This window comes from Nyctibius grandis, chromosome 2 (assembly GCF_013368605.1).
Source record: "Nyctibius grandis isolate bNycGra1 chromosome 2, bNycGra1.pri, whole genome shotgun sequence".
NCBI classification, from domain to species: Eukaryota; Metazoa; Chordata; class Aves; order Nyctibiiformes; family Nyctibiidae; genus Nyctibius; species Nyctibius grandis.
This window is the reverse complement of record NC_090659.1, coordinates 123,848,328-123,870,930: the sequence shown is the minus strand read 5'-3', so window position 1 is coordinate 123,870,930 and position 22,603 is coordinate 123,848,328. Positions and strand designations below refer to the sequence as shown.

The window sequence follows — 22,603 nt, the reverse complement described above, 5'->3', positions numbered from 1 at the left end:
AAAGGCAGGGTCTCATTCCCACACATTTACACGGCGCTAGTACAGACCTAAACAACCCACCCCTCGTGTGCGCATCCCTTCCTTCCCGACCAGGACCTGCCCTCATCCATTCTGCTCCTCCATGTGCTCCCACAGCCTGAGGTTGCTTTGGGGGAAAAAGAAAAAAAAAAAAAGAAGCAATTTCTGCAGTGCTTTCCCTCTTGCTTGAGGTTTTTCTGGGCAGAGCGGAAAAGGGGAGGCTGAAGGGCTTTGCTGGAACAGCTCATGAATAGCCCTTCCCAGGTCAGGCTGTTTTGCTTCAACTTCTTCCTGCATCTGGCGTTGCGGCCTTTCCTGGAATGGGCTCAGCCTTATTCTTTCCAGCGGGGTGTCCTCCCTCCCTCCCTCCCTCCCTTCCTCCCTGCTTTCCCCTGGCCTTGAGCCCTGCTCTGGTTGCCAGATCTTTGCAGAGTGAGCAGCTGTTTGAGCCCTCTAATCGGGCTTTGGCTTGGGTGGCTGTTTGCCTGACGTCGCAGTGATGCAGCACGGCTGGTAACTCGGGTGTATCGGGGGGAGGGAAGCCATAGCATCAGCCTGAGCTGGGAGGGGGGTCCCAAAGATCTTTGTTTTAGTACATCCACTTAAAAATGAGACTGGATGCTCATTGCTGAGCCACAGCAGATTTTGGAGCTGGCTAAGGGCAGCATCAACGTCTCTTTCTGGCAGCGACACTTGGCTATTGCATTAGAAATTAAACTGAGCGCTTTGGGCTAAGCCCAAATCATAGAATCATAGAATGGTTTGGGTTGGAAGGGACCTTAAAGATCTTCTAGTTCCAACCCCCTGCCACAGGCAGGGACACCTTCCACCAGACCAGGTTGCTCCAAGCCCCATCCAACCTGGCCTTGAACACTGCCAGAGAGGGGGCAGCCACAGCTTCTCTGGGCAGCTTGGGCCAGTGTCTCACCACCCTCACAGGGAAGAATTTCTTCCTAATATCTCATCTCAATCTCCCCTCTTTCAGTTTAAAACCATTCCCCCTCGTCCTGTCACTACTTGCCCTTGTAAAATCCTAGTTCTTTGCCTGAAACTCCTTCTCCCTTGCACTCTGCCTGCTACCACGTGAAGGTGAGGGACATCTCTGGCCAGTAGCACCACCCGTAGAGAAAGTCTTAGCCTGATCCTCAGGCTCTGGGTTTTGTCCTCCCCCTTTGAGACAGGAACACTGGCAGTGCAGCACAGGAGCAGGAGTTTTAGTCTGTGCATTGGTGAGCTGGTCTGGGCTTCTGGGAGCTGGGTAAATGGGGAAGGGTAGTACCGAGAAGAATGGAAGGGGGTGGATGAGACGCAGGCTGGGAGGCAGAAATAAGGGGATTAACTGGGGCACCTGGCTGTGTCTGTTGATCCCCTGGGAATAAAACAGTGATGGCCCAGGATGAGAGAGGCTCATCTGTGGCAAACAGTTCATCTCTTCTAATCATCACTGTCCCAAACTCTCTTCTTGGGTACAGGCCACTTCCAGTGTTGCCATGGGATTGGTACAGGGTGAAATTAGGGTCGTTAGTACCCCTGGGCCTTGGCAAGGGCTTCCTTTCTCTCTGCAGCAAGGAGAGCCCTGTGATTCAGGTTCAGTCCACCAAGTGATGACCTGCTGCTGAGACTGGTCACTAGCCAGGACAAATTTGGGCATCGCTGTGCTTCTGTGGGAAGCAAATGAAGCCTGGTGGGAGGCTTACGCCGTGCACAGCTGTGATGTTGAACCATGTCAACTGCATGCTCTGGTCCTTCAGCTCTTCCCAGGGAGCAAGGTTGAGCCTGCAGAAGGTTTTTTCCTCCCTCTCCTGGGAGGCAGACCGAGCTGCTGTGTGCTGAGTGTTTCCCTGTCCACAGCAGTGTGTCACAAGGCCTTGCAGAAGCACCTCATGGTCTTCCCTAAGATGCAGAGTGGTTGAGACAGGAGATCCCAAAGATGCTTGGAGGGGACATGGTGGCAACTCAGTGCCAAGCTGCACCAAAGGTGGTGTAACAAGAGAAGCTGTGACAAAGCACGAGGGTTTCCAAGCAGGCTGTTGTCACAGTGACTGGGTGGCTCAAGGTGACGTGCGGTGGTGGTTGAACCTGAGCTGCACCTCTGCACTGTGAGTTCAAGCCTGGCTGGTTGCAACCACCAGAGAAACTCTCTCAGATGAAGTCTACACCCTTCCATCTCCAGGGGAAGAGTTTTGCCCTCCAACCCTGTTTCTCAGTATTTTTATCTCTCTCCAGCGTTTGCTTGCAAGCGCCGAGTTATCTGTGCAGGAATTGTCAAGGGAGGTGGTCACTGATTAACCAGCACAAAGGCAGATTCTTGCTAAATGGCGATATGATTTTATCTGGGTGCAGAGGCAATGTCATTTGGAGGGGAAAGTCTGAGAGTCAGACTAGTTTTGGGGCAGACAGAGAACCTAGGTGTTTTGGGAAGAGTTATGGGAAGCGGGAGGTCTTCGGGCAGTAGGGCCATGGCATTTTCATCCCTACTGTGGCACTGGGGGGAGATGCTCTCATTCACAGCCCTGGTTTTTGGTTTTTTTTTTTTTTCTTTTTCCAGCCAGACAAGAGGAATCTTGTTTTAGAAAATGAGAAAATACCATTTTTCAGTAGCCACTTCCCTGTAAGCCTGATATATGTCTAGCCTTGTGTATAGGGGTTTTGTCCATTATACCCATTGTCTCCTGAGTTCGATGCTCTTGTGTTTGGAGGATGAGATGTTGCAGGATGAGAGAGTATCTTTTGGATCCACTTTTCCTTGTGTTATTAAGCACTTAGCTCCTTTCGCTTGCTGAGTGAGGGTTACACAATCAATCCCCATGGGTTTTTCCTGGGAGGGGGAAGGAGTCAATGAACTAATTGACTAAAAGCAGGACCGGCACTTGCCTGCCCGCAAGTTTCTGCATTAAAAGGTCTTTTCCCCAGCGTATGAGCTGGCAAAAACACAAGGGTGAAGATAATGGGGAAGACAGAGGTTAAGTTCTTGCAGTTCTTTGCTCTGAGAGCTCACACGAAACAGGCGCACGGAGGCAATTAAAATGGCAATGGTCAGGGAGCAACAACATTCTGGTGCCCCACTTGGACCTTCTTCTGCCAGAACTACTAACCTCTGGCACCTGTGCTCCAGGGATGTCTTTGCTCAACTTTTTTGCGGCTTTTTGGCCTGTCTCACTCGGTTTTGGTCCTGCCCCTGCCCGGAGGATGCTCGTGGTTAGCACTGATGCTGTGGCTCCTCTGTGCTGCTGGATGGACTGAGGGATCATCTCCTCCGAGCGGACTCTGTCGTCTGTCTGCAATCCATCATGGGAGTTGGAGTCCTTCCAGACCTTCGCGTTTCTCAGCTTAGGAATTTATGAGCTGCTCGCTTGTTAATTTATCTGCCGTTTTCAGTAAAGCCTGGAGCTGATTGCCAGTCTCATCGCTCTTTGCCAGGAAAGGATTTGGTCACCATTTAATGCAATCTCTGAATTGACCTTGTTTTTACATTTTTGTGCCATTCACAGGCTTCCCCCCCACCTTCCCCTCAAGGATGTAGAAGAGAATTTTTGTTACTATTTATTCTTATTTTAAAAGGCCTCTCCTCTCATTGAACATGATGCTGACCCTGGCTGCATTCCACCAGATCTCACCAGATCCTCCCAGGGTGCCATGGCCCCAGGGTGCCAGGCAAACCTGCTCTCCCCCTTTGCCCCAGTGAGGATACGGGGTGATAAGCTGCCTGGCGTGAGTATGGCTCGCTGCAGCCTTTGATAAGAAATTAGCCAGCCAGTCTGCTCTGTCCTCAGCATCGCAAGGACACGGCCTTAAATGCAAAGCCAACAGTAAAATCAGTGGATTAGATTCATTGCCTGCTTCTTAATGCGACTGCGCATCGGTGTCTAGAAATGATTGTACTGGTTCTCCGCTGCCTTCTTTGAGCTCCCTGGGAGGGAATGGTGCAAATCCTCCTGGATTTGGCTCTGGGATACCAGAGGGGCACATGGAGCCTGCAGAGCAGGTCCAGAGCTAGTTACACACTGGATCAGGCCAGGCTTCTAATTTTGGTGCAAGCTGGGAGGTGCTGCACTGCTTGTGAGCTCTAGTTTTTGATCCCTCAGAGAGGAGGGAATTTCAGGGCAATTTGCCTCTGCAAAGGGCAGGCTCAGTCCTGCTGGCACAAGTGCCTTTTGCCAAAGCCCTTGCAAAAAAAAAAGGGGTCCCCAAAGTCCCCTTGCAAAGACTAGATCCGATACAGTGCTGCCTCTTGCAGAAGGACGAGAGGAAACAGCCTCAAGTTGTGCCAGGGGAGGTTTAGATTGGATATCAGGGAAAATGTCTTCACTGAAAGGGTTGTCAAGCACTGGCACAGGCTGCCCAGGGCAGTGGTGGAGTCCCCATCCCTGGAGGGATTTAAAAGCCGTGTAGATGTGGTGCTGAGGGACATGGTTTAGTGGTGGCCTTGGCAGTGCTGGGTTAACAGGTGGACTTGATGATCTTAAAGGTCCTTTCCAACCAAAACGATTCTGTGATTCTATTCTGTGATTATGAAAGAAGGAAAATAGAACATGAGGTGTGGTAAAGCCTCCAGCTGCTGCAAGAAGTGGTTAAAGAAAGAAACAAATAGGAGGAAGCGTTGGTGGGAGGACGACAGCCAGAGCCACGCTGGCCCTGCAGTTGGAGAAGAAAAGGAACCGTTTCCTTCAACTGGCGAATTCAAAGCCAGAGGGAACCGTTGTTGATGTGTTGGCTGGTTTCTGCATAATGAGAGGCCACGGCACTTCCTTGAATTAACTCCCCATTGAACTAAACTTGACCTGCTTCCTCTAAGCACTATCCAGTTATGTTTTTCCAGGAGAGGAAAATCCACCACAGCTCTGAATCACTTGCTCTAAAGACCAGTCCCCGCCTCAGGATTTGCCTTTTTTTTTTTTCCTTGGTGTGAATTTACTTAGCTTCAGCATCACAGAATCACAGAATCACAGAATGTTAGGGATTGGAAGGGACCTCGAAAGATCATCTAGTCCAATCCCCCTGCCGGAGCAGGATTGCCTAGACCATATCACACAGGAACGCGTCCAGGCGGGTTTTGAATGTCTCCAGGGAAGGAGACTCCACAACCTCTCTGGGCAGCCTGTTCCAGTGTTCAGTCACCCTTACAGTAAAGAAGTTTTTCCTCAAATTTAAGTGGAACCTCCTGTGTTCCAGCTTGCACCCATTGCCCCTTGTCCTGTCAAGGGATGTCACTGAGAAGAGCCTGGCTCCATCCTCTTGACACTTGCCCTTTACATATTTATAAACATTAATGAGGTCACCCCTCAGTCTCCTCTTCTCTAAGCTAAAGAGACCCAGCTCCCTCAGCCTCTCCTCATAAGGGAGATGTTCCACCCCCTTAATCATCTTCGTGGCTCTGCGCTGGACTCTCTCTAGCAGTTCCCTGTCCTTCTTGAACTGAGGGGCCCAGAACTGGACACAATACTCCAGATGCGGCCTCACCAGGGCAGAGTAGAGGGGGAGGAGAACCTCACTCGACCTGCTGACCACACCCCTTCTAATACACCCCAGGATGCCATTGGCCTTCTTGGCCACAAGGGCACACTGCTGGCTCATGGTCATCCTGCTGTCCATTAGGACCCCCAGGTCCCTTTCCCCTACGCTGGTCTCCAACAGGTCTGTCCCCAACTTGTACTGGTACATGGGGTTGTTCTTGCCCAGATGCAGCATATACTCCTTGGATCTTGTGTGCACACCCACTTGCTTCTGCATTTCTGTTCCCTTTAAATTTATGGTAACCCTGTAGTGCATATGCAATCAGAGCAGAGGGATACCTGTACCTGTAAAGAAGCAGGTACAAACCCTCTCTCCATCATCTTTCCTTCTTGCCTCACTCAGCAGAGCCTGGACTCCTGTCCAGTCCAGGAGCATCGATGGGTTGACCGGGGATGCATAAATGCAGCTAGCATCTGTCTTTGTAAACACCCCAGGGCAAGGGCTTGTCCTTTTCTTGCTGCCAAATAACTGACGCCGTCTGAATTATTTGCAGGGAGCATTAAATTCTCCCAGTCATCCCTTTTTAAAATAAAAATCCAACACAATTCGACAGTAAGTGGAGAGGCGCCCTTTTTCCTCTGAGATAGATATATATAATTTAACACAGAGAGTGTGTAAATTTATGAGGCAGACTGAAATGTGCAGTGCAGGGAAGTGTGGAAGGGTGGGAGTTTTGTCCTAGGCGATGGCGCTTAGCCCAATGCAATCATTTAGACCTGTGTGTGCTGAAACACTCTGCAATGGGGAGATGAATTCCTTGGGATGGTGCTGCCCTGCCTGACTGCCCTACCATGCTCTTGGCCATCCCTCCCCAACCTACATGCTGTCTCACTGCCACGTGCAGTTGGAGTGACGTGGTGCTCAGCTCCCTGCTATGCCCCAGGCACCCCTACGGACAAACCACTCCTGAACGGGGGCATGTGGAGAAGTGGAGGAGAATGAAAAGCGTCCTTGAGAAAGGAAAAAGCCTTGAGGTGTTAGCAGTGCCCTGGAGCACCGCACAGGCGCTCGGTAGTTGAGCTCACCAGGACCAAGCCTGCACAGCAGGGTCCCAACCTATGTGATCCGTTGACCCCTTCATATCCTCATCTGGATGGTCATCTCTATGAAAACCCACCAATAGGTCCCTTTTAGACAGTCCTTTGGCACAGAAAGCAGAGCCAAGAGACAATGCTCTCACAGGAGTTAGCCAAATGCTCTGGCTTCACCCCCTTTTTGGCCCTGGCTTCTCAGGTGCCCTAAAGGAGATCAGCGCTTCAGCCACTGTTCCCAGTCCCTGTGAGGCAGGGGCAGGCTGGCATCACTTCCCCAGCCCTCGAGGCTGGTGGTGTCTCACTCAGATCTCACAAGACAGAATCAGGTCAGCAAGGGTGAGCTGAAGCATCTGTCCCCTTCAGGTGACAGCTGGGGCCAGCAGGAGCTGTGTTGACCATCAAGGCAAGAGACCACAGCTTGGGAGGGGTGACCTGTGTGTTCACGTAGACATGAATCAAAGCGTCCCACATCTTTGGTATTTCTGGGTCTTTGGGAAGAAACCACTGCTCAGCGATGCATTTTGCCCAGTTCCCCTCCAAGAAGGAAAACGGTGGACAAACCATCTTAATGGAGAGTGGTCATGGATGGTTAGAGCTTGACTGTGGTCTGATACAAATACCACCAATAGAGTTATGTAAGAATTAATGATGGAAAATGTAAACAGAGTGTTTAATAAGTGGAGAAACTGGCTAAAAGTCTAACCTTACACATGCTTAGCTTGTCTACAGCTCATGTAAACCATGTAGTGAGTTTGTGTGGAGACCCTGTGCTACCTATTGCTGGGAGAGCTTGTGCACGTTCCTGTCTTGAAGCCACTGCTGCTGTACCTATGTCGTTGTGTCTCTCAGTAAACTGGCAGCAAACTGAGAGTGAGTTGAAGGCTTCAAAGTCTCATCTGGAAATGCTGCGTATTGCCTGTGTTATTGGGAAAGTCAAGTAGGTCAGGAGGAAATCACCATGGGGGAAAGTGGTGTTACCAAGGAGGGATGAAGCTTGCTTGGGTTTGATGTCTCTGTGAACTCTTACAGTTTCATTGCTCGAGCCTGTGGCCTCATGGGAAGATCCCCACTGGTTAAATACAGACTTCATTCTTTGTGGTGAACCCCCCCTTGGAGGTACCAGCCATTGCCTGCTAAAGCTGGGTGCTTACAGCCAACACTGCTGCCAAATTTCTCTCCACTTCCTTCTCTCAACAGTGGCAGGAGCTCAGCCTTTTCCTGGTGGCTGCATATTGAATCATTTTCTCTAAGTAATGCCCTTTTTTGTTCCTTCTCCCAGCTAACAGAAGCTCAGGAGTCCACATTTCTAGAGGGTGGTTTTCTCATAAAGCAGGTTTCTCTGTTTGTAAAGCTACGCCCAGGGTATGAATAACCAGAATAGGTGTGGGCTGGAAGTCATTTCTTTAAATGGCTGAAACTCATGATAACCTCTTCATCATCATTGCATAGTCAGGGATTCATTTGGACTGTGGTGGGGTCAAGTCCTGGTCTTGGATCGAGGTGCTGCTGTGCTATAAATATGACACAATCACAAACCAAAGGGCAGTTCCTTGCCCTGGGACAGTACAGCCCAGGGGGGTGTGGGAGGTATCCCCGTGGAAAAGTAGTTGGGACGTTTTTGTTCTGAGATATGCACAGTGGAGGGTGGAGGTAATTTTCCTTTGCAGTTTTGTGTTCTTTCTTTTCCCATCAATAACTTGGCTTTTAGGATAATTAAAAAAAAAAAAAAACAAAACCGAAAAAAAAAACCCTGCATGACGTAGATTCCTAAATCCTGTTTTAGGAGATTGACTTTCAGTGAGAGACAGGAATTGGGATTCAGCGTTCAGCAGGCACGAGTGCCAAACCTGAATTATGTCACTTGGAGGCAGAAACAATACAACTGAGCTCATGGCCACACCAGCTTGCCCCAGAATTTCACAATATCTCTGTGATGAGTGGGTGGTTTTAGACCATTCCTCCCAAAATACTGTGATTTCTCACAGCAGGGCTTACTTGAATAGGTTCCTCCTTTCCCACCATGTCCTCCAGGGTGGAGGTGGTATCCCCACCACCATGTCCTCCAGGGTGGGGACTGATGGCTGAAAAGTGGTGCAAGCTGTGGAACATCCTCATAGCTCATGCCTGTGGTTCATGGTCCCACACTTGTACTGACATGACTGTGAACTTCCCCAAGAACAGGTTTGGGGCCTGATGCAGATAGTTTCAAGCCAAAGCAGTTCCTCTGGTTGAGGTTAGACCCCACAACTAGAAGTGCTGGTACAACTGAGGGCTCAGCATGTCATGGTGAGAGGATGGACTTTGGAGGGTGGGTGTATTTTAAACCCATGATGCTGCCAAACCAGGGTTGTTCCTTGCCCTGCAAGTCCTTAGCACCATCCCAGGGGAGCCTGGTCAAGGGAGATCCATAGGAGAGATCAAGGCTGGGATCTGATTGGAGTCTCCTTCTCTGGAGATATTTAGAACCCATCTGGACACGACCCTGTGCAACCTGCTCTAGGTGAACCTGCTTTGGCAGGGGGTTGGACTAGATGACCTCCAGAGGTCCCTTCCAACCCCAACCATTCTGTGATTCTGTGATGGAGGATGGGGGGGGGGACTTGGGAGAAGGTGGCCAGCAGCACTGTAGTGAATCAGAGGGCTATAGCTGTCATAGGGTGTTGAAGTTAAAACAGCCATGCGAGCTTATTTTTGTTTCTCCTCCTCCACCTCTCTGGTGTAGCTCCCTAGAGCCCATGCCTACAGGTACTAAGATTTAAGGGAAGGAGATCCAGGTGAAGGCATCCCTGAGAGCTGCTGCATTTACTCAGTGTCCCCTCCTTCACTTTGCAGGGCTGTAGTTGTGTGCGCTCATAATGGTCAGGCTGGCCCAGGTGATGCAGGTTGAAAAGGAGCCAGGTGACATCGTTTCCACAAAAAAACAATGCCCCATGTGGTGACTGGACTGTGCTGGGACTTGAAATCAAGAGGGACCACTTTGGCTTCTGGCAGGGGTAACCTGGGGCACATCATCTCACTGCTCTGAGCATCCCACCCCCTAGTTTGTCAGCAAGGTGTGTGAAGACTTTCCTGTAGATCTCAGGGCTGTCAGGATCCAGGGAATATTTTTCCTTAGCGGCTCTACAACCAGACACATCAAAACAACTCACTGTGGGAGAGGCAGTCTGGGGAGGGCTGCGTCTCAATGGGTGGAGATGCTAAAAGCCAGGCTGTGGTGGCCTCTGCATCAGTCTTGGCTGGGTAGAGACTGAAGAAGTCCTGGGCTGAGTAATGGTGAGGCTTTCCAAGAGTGCATCCCTGGAGAGCGTGGATGGGAGGAACAGAAATCACAGAATCACAGAATGGTCGGGGTTGGAAGGGGCCTCTGGAGATCATCTAGTCCAACCCCCTGCCAAAGCAGGGTCACCCAGAGCACGTTGCACAGGGTCGCATCCAGGTGGGTTTTGAATATCTCCAGAGAAGGAGACTCCCCACCCTCCCTGGGCAGCCTGTCCCAGTGCTCTGACACCCTCAAAGTAAAGAAGTTCCTCCTCATATTCAGATGGAACTTCCCATGTTTCAGTTTGTGCCCATTGCCCCTTGTCCTGTCGCTGGGCACCACTGAGAAGAGTCTGGCCCCATCCTCTTGACACCCACCCCTAAGGTATTTGTAAGCATTGATAAGATCCCCCCTCAGTCCTCTCTTCTGGACTGGTGGGTCCAAGGTCTCTTGTTCCAGTCTCCTTCCCATCCTTCTCCCTCTCTGTGTGCTCCCGGGGAGGTGCAGCGCTCTCACAGCATGCTGCGTCCCTCCACATCTCATTGCTTTAACAGAGACCTCTTCGGTGCCTTTGCACTTTGGAGACCCGGAAGATAAAACCGCAGAGTGAACCATCAAGGGTGCCAAGACTGCAAATTGACCTTTATATCTTGTTTGCCACCATCCCCACCCTTTCTGTTGCCAAAACAAACAGCACAGTGTAGTGTTGAGGTACACAAGCAGAGTCATGGGGTTGGTGGGGAGTGTATTTTTTGATGCCTCCCTTTACAAGCAAGTCCTGTTTGCTGTGGGTGGAGTGTCCAGTGCCCTTTGGGTGGAGTGTCCAGTGCCTTTTGCATGGACTGGGAGCTGATAACAGATACAAATGTATGTACATTACATTGAGATACTCTGGGTGGATTAACATGAGAGATGCCTGACTGAGGCAATACAAACCCCCACAAACAGTTTTATAGCGTGTAGATATTACCAACCAAACCTACCTTTTGATGGGTGTGAAGCCGAGCCATTGAGGATATAATTTTTAGTAAAGTCTATTGCGATAGGACGAGGGCTAATGGTTTTAAACTAAAAGAGGGAAGATTCAGGCTATATATAAGGAAGAAATTTTTTACAGTGAAGGTGGTGAGGCACTGGCACAGGTTGCCCAGAGAGGTGGTAGATGCCCCGTCCCTGGAAACATTCAAGGTCAGGTTGGATGGGGCTCTGAGCAACGTGATTGAGTTGAAGATGTCCCTGCTCATTGCAGGGAGGATGGACTAGATGATCTTTAAAGGTCCCTTCCAGCCCAAACTGTTCTGTGATTCTATGATTCTATAATAATCCCTCTGAAAACACAGACCCCTGTTTTTCTAAACTCACCCTATTTCCATTCCCTGTGTCACCCTGGTGCAAATTTTTTAATGGCCCTTTCTGCGAAATCACATCCCAACGCAGGTACCTGCAGCCAGGCAGCACAGGGACCTTTGTGTCACCGTCACTCACTGTGCTCGGACGCCTCTTGCTCTCTTGGCTGTGTGAGTGACATTTAAGACACAAGATCCTTTTGGTTCCCCATTGCCCGGGAGGGGGAAGCGAAGCCACGCTAATAGATTATCTTGCTGATTTTGCAGTTCTGAGTGGAAGCGTGGTTCCTGAAACAGCCAGGCGCTCAATACAATTAGACTAGTCTGCTCCTTGCAAAATCTTGTTAGCAAAAAATGGTCCTGGCATGCAGCAGATGTTCTATCTCACAGGGTTATTTTCCCCCCCTTAGCTTTTTCCCTCCCCGCAGCCAGCTTGACACGATCCAGATCCCCAGTGAATCTAAAGCTCAGAAATCTGCACCGGGAAACATTTATGATAAGACAGTCACCAATTATAAAGCCAATTAGAGGGTGATTTGCTCATTAGTCCCCTGTGTGGAGTTTTAATAGCTGGAGAAGATGAGGATGATTTTTTCTGGTTTAAATGCATTTGGAAGGAAAATGTGTGTGTTGAGGGAAAGAGTACCAAAGGGGAGAGCAGAGGAAAAGCCCACATGCTTTTTGGTGGGAAGCAAAATTACACCACCAGTGCAAAATAATTGCACTCATTGGGTCTTGTTTTACTTAATGGACTTCAATAACCCAAAGGCAGAGGGAGCAAATGGGCACAGATCCATTCTGGCTCCCATAAGCCAGACCTGGTACCTCTGCAATCAGCATCTCATCAACAGGGATCTCAAAGTCCTCTTCCAGTCCTGGCTTTTAATTTCACCTCTGTCCCTTGCAGGAGGAAGGATGTGGGAAGGAATATGTGAATCACCAGGACTTTGAATCACTAGTTTGGCCCTCCCTGTGTTATCAGGCTGTATCTTTCCATGGGACCATCCTCACAGGCTTTCTCTGAGTTGTATTTTGTTGCCTGGGCTCAGCAGCCATTTCAGGAACAACATTTAGGGAGGGCACATCAGTTCTGATGGTGCTTAGGATCCTTGGGGTCCTTCAAGACAGGTTTTTCTTGCAGGTAAAGAGGCATGGATGGCTCTCTTGGCCAGGGTGGAGTTGAGAGCAACACATCGAAGCTATAGCTTCCCTGCAGCCATAGCTTTTGGCTGTCCCCCCCCCTATTCCTTGCTGTTCACCAGCTTTGTCCAGACTAGGAGCAGCCACGACCCCTGGGTCGTGGTGAGATGAAGGACAGGACCTACTCACTGTTTACTGAAGCCCTGTGTGCCCCGGGACGGTTTGAACTGGCTCTGTGGTGGCTGATTCTTGAACCCAAAAGGCCCCCAGGCTGTGTGTGGGTGTGCACGTTTGTGTGCTGCCCTCTTCTCTCCGGGGTCGTGGTGCTGAGAGGGTGATGTGGTGTTTGCTTTTTGGAGAAGCGCCCGCCTGGGTAAATGTTATTGCTTACCTGGTTTCTGTCTCCTGCACAGGAGGGAGGGGAGGAAACCAAGGTGATGACCTATGATCAGAGCATCTCTGCTTCTCTCCTCCCCTTGCACATACAAACCCCAGGCCCTGTAATTCAGTCTGGCTGCAGAACAAGCTCTTTATCTTTTTCTGCTCTGTCTGCAGGAAAAGGGAAACTAAGTTCAATGCTTTTCTTGGCTTTTTTTGACCTAGTTCCCACTGGTCTCTAGCTCATCACCCACCTCTGCGTGTGGGCATGGTGCTTCATGGCTCTGAGGGTGCTGCATCACACTCCGGGGCCCCATTGTGCTCCATGAAATCCTGGGGGGAACTGCAGCCTTGGGTCCCTTGCTCCCACCTCAGTACCGGCAAAGCACCCAGGGAATGTCATCCCTGCGGATTGAAGGCCACACAGTCCAGACCAGGGCCAAAACGTGTGAGTGGGAGCTCAGCAGCTTCAGTGGGGACTGAAGAATCCCAGTCATTTAATATTGTGAAGCTCCAGTCTAAGGGATTCTGTGATTCTGTGATTCTGTGGATTTGGGAAACCTTCTTGGGAGGTTTTGCTGAAGAGACTGACCCATGGATGAGTCTTACTCTGATGGGATCAGCTCTGCAGTGTTGGAACAAGGAGGCAATGCTGCCTTCCCCTGTGTGAGTGCAGCGAATGGCCATGAAGATCATTAAGGGATTGGAGCATCTGACACAAGGAGAGGCTGAGAGATCTGGGACTCATCAGTCTGGAGAAGAGAAGGCTCAGGGAGTTCTTATGATGTGCATAAATACCTGATGGTAGGAAATGAAGAAGACAGAGACAGACTTCTCAGTGGTGTCCAGTGTCAGGACAAGAGACAGTGAGCGCAAATTGAAAAACAGGAAATTCCATTTAAACATGAGAAAAAACTTTTTGACTGTGAGAGTGATCCAAACACTGGCACAGGTTGCCTAGAGAGGTGGTGGAGTCTCCATCCCTGGAGATATTCAAAACCCGACTGGAAATGGTCCTGGGCAACCTGCTGTAGCTGGCCCTGCTTTGAGTAGGTGCGATGGACTGGGTGACCTCCAGAAGTTCTTTCTAACCGCAATGATTTGGTGAATCTGTGCTTAGACTCACAGGGAGTCCGCTGGGACCAAGCTCAGTCCTGTGTCTTGAGGGTGCTACATGGTCCTTCTGCAAGGAAGCATGACAGCCCCTTTCTGCCCCTCAGGGTGGACTCCTGGGAAGACTCAATGAGCATTTTGGGACTTGCCCAAGTTGTGTGCAGAGCTCTCCTGATGTCCCCTTCCAGACGGGCCTGTATGTCATGTTGGGCTGATCCTCTTTCAAAGCATCACTCCTTCTTCAAGGGCTGGTGCATCTCCAGGCACCAGGCATGCAAGATCCTGAGTCAAGGGAGAGGCTGTCACTCCCTGCCACAGCAGAGGAGTGTGGCATTTAGCAACCTTCGTGCTCCTGGGAAACTTCCATTTCAGCTGCAAACTGCCATGGGGTTTTGCACGTTTTTAGGGAAGGAGGTTAAAAAGTCCATGGACTGATAAGCTGTAGAACAAGTGTGTGCTTTCAACCACAACCGTGCTGGTCCAAAAGCACCTTGAAACCCCGCATCCAAGTGCGCTCCTGAATGGGAAACACCTACTGCAGCATCTGAAGAAGCTGCCTGAATGAATCCTTCCAGAACAACATGCCCTTAGGGACCCATCTGCATTAGTGGGAAGAGAAGCTGAGTCAAGTGAGTGTTTTGCAGAGAGAGCCCGCCCTGGCACGGGCATTTCCAGCCGTGGCACCCTTGATGCTGCCATGGGTCTGAGAAAGTAGGGTTTAATGAGCTGCACCCCTCGCCTGTGCCAGGGCAGGCTGCTCTTTTGATGAGTACACAGGGCTTCCCTCTATTAAAATGAGCAATGAAGGGGTTTTAATTTGCAAACTCTTTCCTGGTGATGATGAAATCACGGCTAACTGGCAGCTCTGCTCTTAGGAAAGGTCCCTGAGCATCTGACACCCTCCTCCCTGTGCTAATTTCTGCTAAGCAGGCTATGTTTTTCATGCTTTCATGTCCTCCCCTCTCTGCATAATACCCAATGACTCCTTTTTTGTACACTGTGGATTCACCCAAGAGTAGAAAGCGCATCTGTGGTCCTCAAATGGGGCAAACATGGTGCCTCTGCCCCCCCAGAGCAGGATCGCTAAGAGCTGATCTTGCAGATGTCACTGACAGACAGGATGGATGCATCCCCTGCTGCTGGGTGCTTCCTTGGTGGTATGAAACAGGAGTTAAACCCCACGGCTCCTCTCCCATCCCTGTCTGCTCTCAGGGATGCTGAGAAGCACAGGTGCCTCTTGGCTTTGGTGGCTGTCAGCTTGCCTCCCTCTAGTGCTTATCCCAACCTCCTGCAATGCCTGTGGCTGGGAGGGGATTAGTCCTCTCCCTTGGGTTTGGTACCTGCCCAGTTTGTGTCTGGATGGAGCTCAGGTTATTTTTTAGGTGTATGGTGCTGGCTGGGTGAGGTGGAGATAGCAGGAGGTGCTTATGAAGCAGCGATTCCTGCTCCTCCCCATAATGGGCAGAGGCAATGCAAGTCCTCAGGAGCAAAGTTTGCAGGGAACATGTTATACCAGGTGCACCCAGCCTGAAAATCTGGGAGGTGTAGGGGAAGAAGGAAAATCTGCTTTTCCTTTCCCCCCTTCAACTTAAACGTAATAACAAAGGGGAAAAGATTTTACAAGGGCATGGAGTGATAGGACGAGGGGGAATGGTTTTAAACTGAAAGAGGGGAGATTTAGATGAGATATTAGGAAGAAATTCTTTCCTATGAGGGTGGTGAGACACTGGCCCAGGCTGCCCAGAGCAGCTGTGGCTGCCCCCTCCCTGGCAGTGTTCAAGGTCAGGTTGGATGGGGCTTGGAGCAACCTGGTCTGGTGGAAGGTGTCCCTGCCCATGGCAGGGGGGTTGGAACTAGATGGTCTTTAAGGTCCCTCCCAACCCAAACCATTCTGTGATTCTTTCAGCTCTTTGTCTGTCCCATCCACTCCCAGTCTCCAGCTGGACACGACCTTCCAGACTGGATTGATCAGGAGAAAAGATAAAAAACAAAAAGCAGTGTTTCACACGAGGCTTGCTCAACACCCTCTGATATTTAAGTGCTTTCTTGGCCAGGCTCTAAGTGGGAGCGGGAAGAAGGGAGGGCACCCTGGCAGGAGCCGGGCAGAGGAAAGGTGATGTGTTTGGTGCCTGAGTGGTTGGAGGGATGAGCTCACCTCCTAGCTGCCTCCTACCCAGCTGTCTCCATTCATGGTGCCCACGCACAGTCCACCATGCTGGTTTTGGTGACAGAATGAGCATTTAGTCCTCCTGGTACAGCTGCAAAGCTTTCAGCTCACCAAATTTTCTCCATCTGCTGTGCTAAGATCTGGAAGGACAGACCTCCTGGGTGAGGACACTTGACTTTCGGACCTTGGCTTCTTGCGACCCAGGGCTGAGCCCTCAATCTGCATTGAGCTTTCCTGGCTGAACTGTCTGATTTAGGCACTGTGGTTTCTCGTCTAAATGAGTCCCAGTGTGGGAGACGGTGATTTTGGGTGATGCTCTCATGTCTCTCTGGAGGAAAATAAGAGAGGGAGAGGGTTGTAAAGCAGTCACAGGGTAGGGAGAACCGACAGGCTTATGAGAAATAACAAAGGGTGGACATAGAAGAGAGGATGGGTCACTAGGACTGTAATGGTGTGAAAACGTACTGTTATCACCAGGGATAATTCTAGTAAAGCTGTGCTGATGCTGGAACAGAACAAGGAGTAGGTCTGGTGTCACATTGGCAGTGATGCTGCCCATGTCCTGGTGAGAGGAGAAGGCAGGACAGGGTCCTCCAGCCACCGGTGTGAAGAGCGAGGTCAGCAGAAAGCTGCAGGTGGGATTTAAATGGAGCCTGAAGAGGAGAGAAAGAGATTTTCCTTTGCCAGGAAGCCTTGCTCCTGGTTTCCCCATCTCCTCGCTTACCCAGTTTGTGTGTGTTTTTCTCCTGTCCTACAGGAAATCTGCGATGATCCACATCTCTTCGTGGACGGGATCAGCTCCCATGACTTACACCAGGGCCAGGTCGGGAACTGCTGGTTTGTGGCTGCCTGTTCCTCCCTGGCATCCCGGGAGTCTCTGTGGCAGAAGGTAAGCAGTTCCTCATGCCAGTCTTCAACACCTTGGCCTCACATTGTATTTGTCCAGCTCAAAAACTGGGATGCCTTCTTCAGGGATGCCTCAGGTCCTGAAAAACTGTTCACATGCAAAAACCTCCCTTAAAGGACTATCTTTCAAGGGGAATTCAGTCATCATAACTACAGTCACGTGACATTCAAGCCAAACCCTTGGCCGGTTTCTCCTTAACCAAGTGAATCCAGCCCTGTCCTGTCCTCCAGATCACAAATCTGACCCTTCCCACTCCAAAATAACCTGAAAAACAACAACAACAACAACATTCAGGATGCTCAGCTGCAGCATTTGGCCCCATTTCCCTAGTTCCCATGGTGTTACCTGTCTTTGGCTGCTCAGTGTGTGCCCACCTTGGCAATGAGACACCTTGTGCTGGAGGAGGTCGGGCAATTTAAGGGTATTAGCGTCTCTCCCAAGCCACTGCTTCCCCAAAGCATCCATCCCTGGCATGTCCCATGTCTGGATTGTACCATGTAGCAGTGCTTCTTTGAGGGTGGGGTCCAAAGGGACCATGTTGTGGGCCAGAAAGCCACCAAGGGCCTGAAACAGAGCAAGGGGCTGCAGACCCGGGGAGCAACCACAGAGGTATGGAGGAGAAGGAGGTGCTGAGTGACATATCCTTGGACAGTCTGTGCCTGTCTCTGCCATGTCCTCAGCTACAGAAGAAGTCAGTCCTGTGAAATCCAAGGCAGGGGGGCTTCAGACACTGGTACAGGCATGTGTCATCGTAGGACAAGAGACACACAAGTTGCAAGGACCTTTTCCTGGATTTTACTGCCAAAGGCAGCCACCAAAGCCCTACAGTGTGTGCAGACAGCATCACCTGCTTCACACACAGCCTCCTGCTGCAACAGACCCAAAAGGGGTCCCTCCACCTCACGCCTTTGCATTGGCTCTGTGTGCTGTGGTACTTCCAACCTGCCTGTGGGTTTTGTGATCATGAACACTGAGCTCAGCAATTTGTGTTTGTTGCAGCATCCCCATTTTCTGTTAAAATCGAGGTTTTTCTTTATATGGGAACAGAATAGCTGTTGTTGGCTTCTGGATAAGGTTTCCCCCCACTGTAGCTGTGGTGACTGTTGTGGCTCTCGTTACAGGTGTGGCGCAAGGTTGTTTAGCTTGTTCCTCTGCATCAACGTCTCCCAAGGGGGAGCGGGCAAGTTCTCTTCCCTCCTCACTATTCACTTCCAGCCCTGCCCTGGGAAATGCCATCCAAACAGAAGGTGGGTCCCTTTGGACACCTCATTATTTCAGTTTGCCGATGGCATTGCTTTCCCTCCCTTGGCAATTTGTCTGTGGGTGTTTGTGACTTCTCATTTTCCATCCATGCCCTTAACTCTCAGAGGCTCTTCTTTACTTACCTCGTCTTTCTTTCATAGAAAAATAGAATCACAGACTGGGCATGCCATTGGGCAGGGACACCTTCCTCTAGACCAGGTTGCTCAAAGTCTCATCCAGCCTGGCCTTGAACACTGCCAGGGAGGGGGCAGCCACACCTTCTTTGGGCAACCTGTGCCAGTGTCTCACTACCCTCACAGTCAAGAATTTCTTCTTAATATCTAATCTAAATCTCCCCTCTTTCAGTTTAAAACCATTCCCCTCATCCTATCACTCCATGCCCTTGTCAAAAGTCCCTCTCCAGCTTTCCTGTAGCCCCTTCAGGTACTGGAAGGCTGCTAGAAGGTCTCCCCAGAGCCTTCTCTTCTCCAGGCTGAACAGCCCCAACTCTCTCAGCCTGTCTCCATAGCAGAGGTGCTCCAGCCCTCTCATCATCTTCGTGGCCTCCTCTGGACTTGCTCCAACAGCTCCGTGTCCTTTCAGAAAGGTTTGTTTTCTGGCAAAAGCAAAAGCTGCAGCACTCCCCCAGCCTTCCCTCCAGTTTGCTGTGGTCTTCGCTACAGGGGTCTGGTCAGACATGGTTCAGCACAGCCCTGCTTTTGGAGACCTGTGAATTAGATGGGACCTTTGCTCACACTTTGCAAGGTGCTTTGAGGGCTTATGATGTATGGCAAGGAGTAAGCGTGGCTATAAACTGCAGCAGCAACTTTTAAAGCAAGATGTGAGACGTCAAGTGCACAGATTAACTTCTTGGTCCAAAGAGACACCAGCTCTGCTGGATGTACTGGGATTAGAGTATGGTCCAAAGAGACACCAGCTCTTCTGGATGTGCTGGGATTAGAGCATGATCTCGGAGACCTTCATCGGCCCAGAAATAATGAACTGCTTGGTCCTGGGTACAGTTGCACGTGCAATTGTGATAACATTCCTGGAGGTACCTGTTGCTCCTCAGCCCTCCGGCATCTCCACACACAGGACCCAATGCCTCCAGGCCAAATCTCTACCCCTGACTGGTCAATATGCTGATGTAAGCAACAGTTGAGAAGACAGACAACGCAACAAAACACTAGTTTTAATGTCATTACACACCAAAACGTCTCTGATTCAAGGTCCAGGAGGAGCTGAAAGATGCTGCTGCAGGTTTTAGTATCACTGAAATACCAGTACAGGGATCTTGCCCAGATCTCCCATTGCTCCTAGAAAACGTACTCCTGATTTACAGCAGGGTGTAATTTAGGCTCTGTGTGTCCCTTGCTCCACTGCACACAGTGAAACTGTCTCTCTCAAGTGTGGGGAAGGGGAATACCTTCAAGGGAATAGGATGGGCCAGCCACATCCCTGTGTATCCCAAGAGATGATTTCATTCACACACTTCCTTCCACCTTGCTCCGAGGCTCCCTCCATGTTCCTCCTTCCCATTAAGCCTGTGGTGTTTGAGTCACTGAGTGGGAATGGGGGACTGGAAGTTAATTTAGAGCTGGTTTCGATTTTCCTGACTATTGGCTGGCCCTGCATGACTTTAGGTGTGATCTGGCTCTATAATACCCTTTCTGTGGCCCTTCAGAGGTGTCTAGCTCTTGTGAAAAGAAATGAAGGCCTTGAAATGGGGAAGTTTAAATAATTTCCAGCAGTGCTTTGTCCTAAAGGGTTGTCTGGATCTATACCTCTGCTCCCACAGGTTGCATTGGCATTGCTCAACAAACAAGCGACAGGGACCAGACTCTGAAGCCAAGTGGTTCAGACAGTTCTGCATCTCCACCACCAATCCTGGTCTCCTTCCCCCTCAATAGCTTCCAGAGCTCAGGGCAGTCTTGGATGGGATGCCATGAGCAGTCTCTGAGGGCACTGACCTCCCAAAGTCTCTTTTGCATAGGTCTTCTACATCCTAAGGTTAGTTATTGCTCTCTGAGGAGACCCTGAAGGCTGATCTTGTGCCTCAACAGGGCAGAGGAGAAGCATCACATGGTGCCTGGGGGCTGGACCCCCACTGCAGTCCATTCATCATCAGGTGCAAGGTTATTACTCCTTCTACTGCCACCACATATGGGGGTAAAAGAACCAAGGCAGTCCAAGCGAAGTCCATGGGACGTTGCCACATGTAGCTCAGCTCAAAAAGGTCTCCAGGGTTACCTGAAGACATTTTAAACTTTTAAAACCCAAGGACTGGATCAACAGTTGTTGCTAAAGGTGTTCTAAAGCTAGTAAACAAGAGAGGCAAGAGCTCAGAGATCAGCCAGAAGGGTCAGGTTTCCTCAGACCTCTCTTTTGTCCCTTCAAATGGGTCTGTGTAGCTCTTAGCTTTCTTGACTCTGTCTTCAGGGTCTTTGGGAGTAACAGCAGAACGGTGACTGCAGGACAATTCCCAGGAAAATGACCCACCTTGGGCCCTTGGTGTCTGTGGTTTGTCTGGCCAAGGCCAGCTTCTGATGGTCTTTTTTGGGACTTCTGGAATTCAAAGCGATAGCCTCCAGGGATGATACTGGGTGGCTGTGAGTCAAGTGTGACACAGTCCAGGTGCTGGCACAGCCTTTTGTAAAAATATTTTAGAAAAACTCTTTCCTGTAACACAGTTTGAGCTCCCAAGGTGCCCTGCAAACATGGCATGTGGAGGAAGCCAACCTGAGTCACAGATAGGACAGAGAGAACTCAGATGGCTTGACTCCACACAATGTCTGAAGCTTTGTGCTGAAACCCCTGCATTCTCCAAGTGTCCAAACCAGTGACTATATGCCAAAGATACCACAGCATACTTGCAGGAGTCAGGCTTCTTCCGTGGTGCACCTAAATCCATGGTTGTGGTTTAGCCATCACAGAATCACAGTATCAATCAGGTTGGAAGAGACCTCTGGGATCATCGAGTCCAACCATTGCCCTGACACCACCATGTCAACTAGACCATGGCACTAAGTGCCATGTCCAGTCTTTTCTTAAACACCTCCAGAGATGGTGACTCCACCACCTCTCTGGGCAGCCCCTTCCAATGTCTAATGACCCTTCTGAGAAGAAATGCTTCCTAATGTCCAACCTGAACCTCCCCTAGCGAAGTTTGAGGCTATGTCCTCTTGTCCTATCGCTTCACAGGGCTACTTGGGAGAGCAGGGGATGGCTTGGCATGGCACCTGTCTTCAGGATCTGCAGCCTCATGGAGCCACCCAGCGCCCTGCAAAGAGAAATGTGTTCATCACCATCCCCCTTTATCCCATCCACTGTCTGGAGAAGAGAAGACTGAGAGGGGATCTGATTAATGTGTATAAATAGATGAGGGCTGGGTATCAAGAGGAAAGGGCCAACCTCTTTTCACTTGTGCCCTGCGACAGGACAAGGGGCAATGGATGCAAGCTAGAGCACAGGAAGTTCAACCTCGACATGAGGAAGAACTCCTTTACTGTGAGGGTTCCACAGTTCTGGAACAGGCTCCCCAGAGAGGTTGTGGAGTCTCCTTCTCTGGAGACTTTCAAGCCCCGTCTGGATGCGTTCCTGTGTAACCTGCCCTAGATTGGTCCTGCTCTAGTAGGGGGGTAGGACTTGATGATCTCCAGAGGTCCCTTCCAACCCCTAACGTTCTATGATTCTATGATTCTATGACAACCCACCAGCACAACACCATTGCTCTGGATTTAATTGTGCCCAGTAATTGCTGGGGAATAAGTGGTTCCAGGTTGGGCATGATGGTCTTGCTGGTGCTCATGTGGGCTCAGAGCATCCCTGTAGTGCCTGGAAGAGGTCATTTGGGTTGCTTGCATCTTGGACCTGTTTCTCCACCTGGCCCAGAGAGACAAGCATTAAGGTGCAGGCTGTGTCTGAGTTCCCCTTTCCCAGGCACACTAAGGTGAAGCCCACACCTGAGCACCCTCTCCAACATTGGGCCAGTCTGTTGAAGGGCAGGCAGACCCACACTGAGCTGCTGGTGCCCACCTGATGCGGCAGGAGCAGTGTGGAGCCTCACTCCTGCCAGCTGCACCGTCCAGAAAAGGACACAGTGTCCTGAGGGACAAGCTATGAGTCAAACATGTGCCCTTGCAGAGGTGAAAGCCAAGCATGCATGGGGCCAAACTAACACGAGTGCAGCAAGCAGGGTGAGGGAAATTATTCTTTCCCTCTGTCTGGCATTTGTTAATCCCCATCAGGGTACTGTTTTGGGGTCCCCAGAAGAAGACAGTGGCAGACTGAAGTGAGCCTGATGGAGGCCACCAAGATGGTCTGGAGCACAGGACATGAGGAGAGGCTGAGAGAAGTGGTTTTGTGCATCCAGGAGAAGGGGAGGTGAAGGGGGAGCTTATTGCTGTCTGCAGCTACTTGATGGGAGGGTGTGGACAAGACAGAGACTCTTGCTGGGGATGCACAGTCACAGAAAAAAAGACAACA

At 50.4% G+C, this 22,603-nt stretch overlaps 2 protein-coding genes across 2 annotated transcripts in view; one reads left to right on the top strand and one right to left on the bottom strand.

Annotated features, from left to right (window-relative positions):
• Positions 1-22,603, top strand: part of CAPN5 (calpain 5) — a 63,014-nt gene that overhangs the window by 20,278 nt on the left and 20,133 nt on the right. The window contains exon 3 of the mRNA XM_068417621.1: positions 16,727-16,858. Coding sequence (XP_068273722.1) covers positions 16,727-16,858 — 132 coding nt within the window. The remainder of the gene's footprint in view (positions 1-16,726; positions 16,859-22,603) is intronic.
• CLNS1A (chloride nucleotide-sensitive channel 1A) overlaps positions 2,571-22,603 on the bottom strand; it is a 368,760-nt gene continuing 348,727 nt past the window's right edge. The window contains exon 7 of the mRNA XM_068417676.1: positions 2,571-2,581. The gene's annotated coding sequence lies outside the window, so the exon portion shown is untranslated. The remainder of the gene's footprint in view (positions 2,582-22,603) is intronic.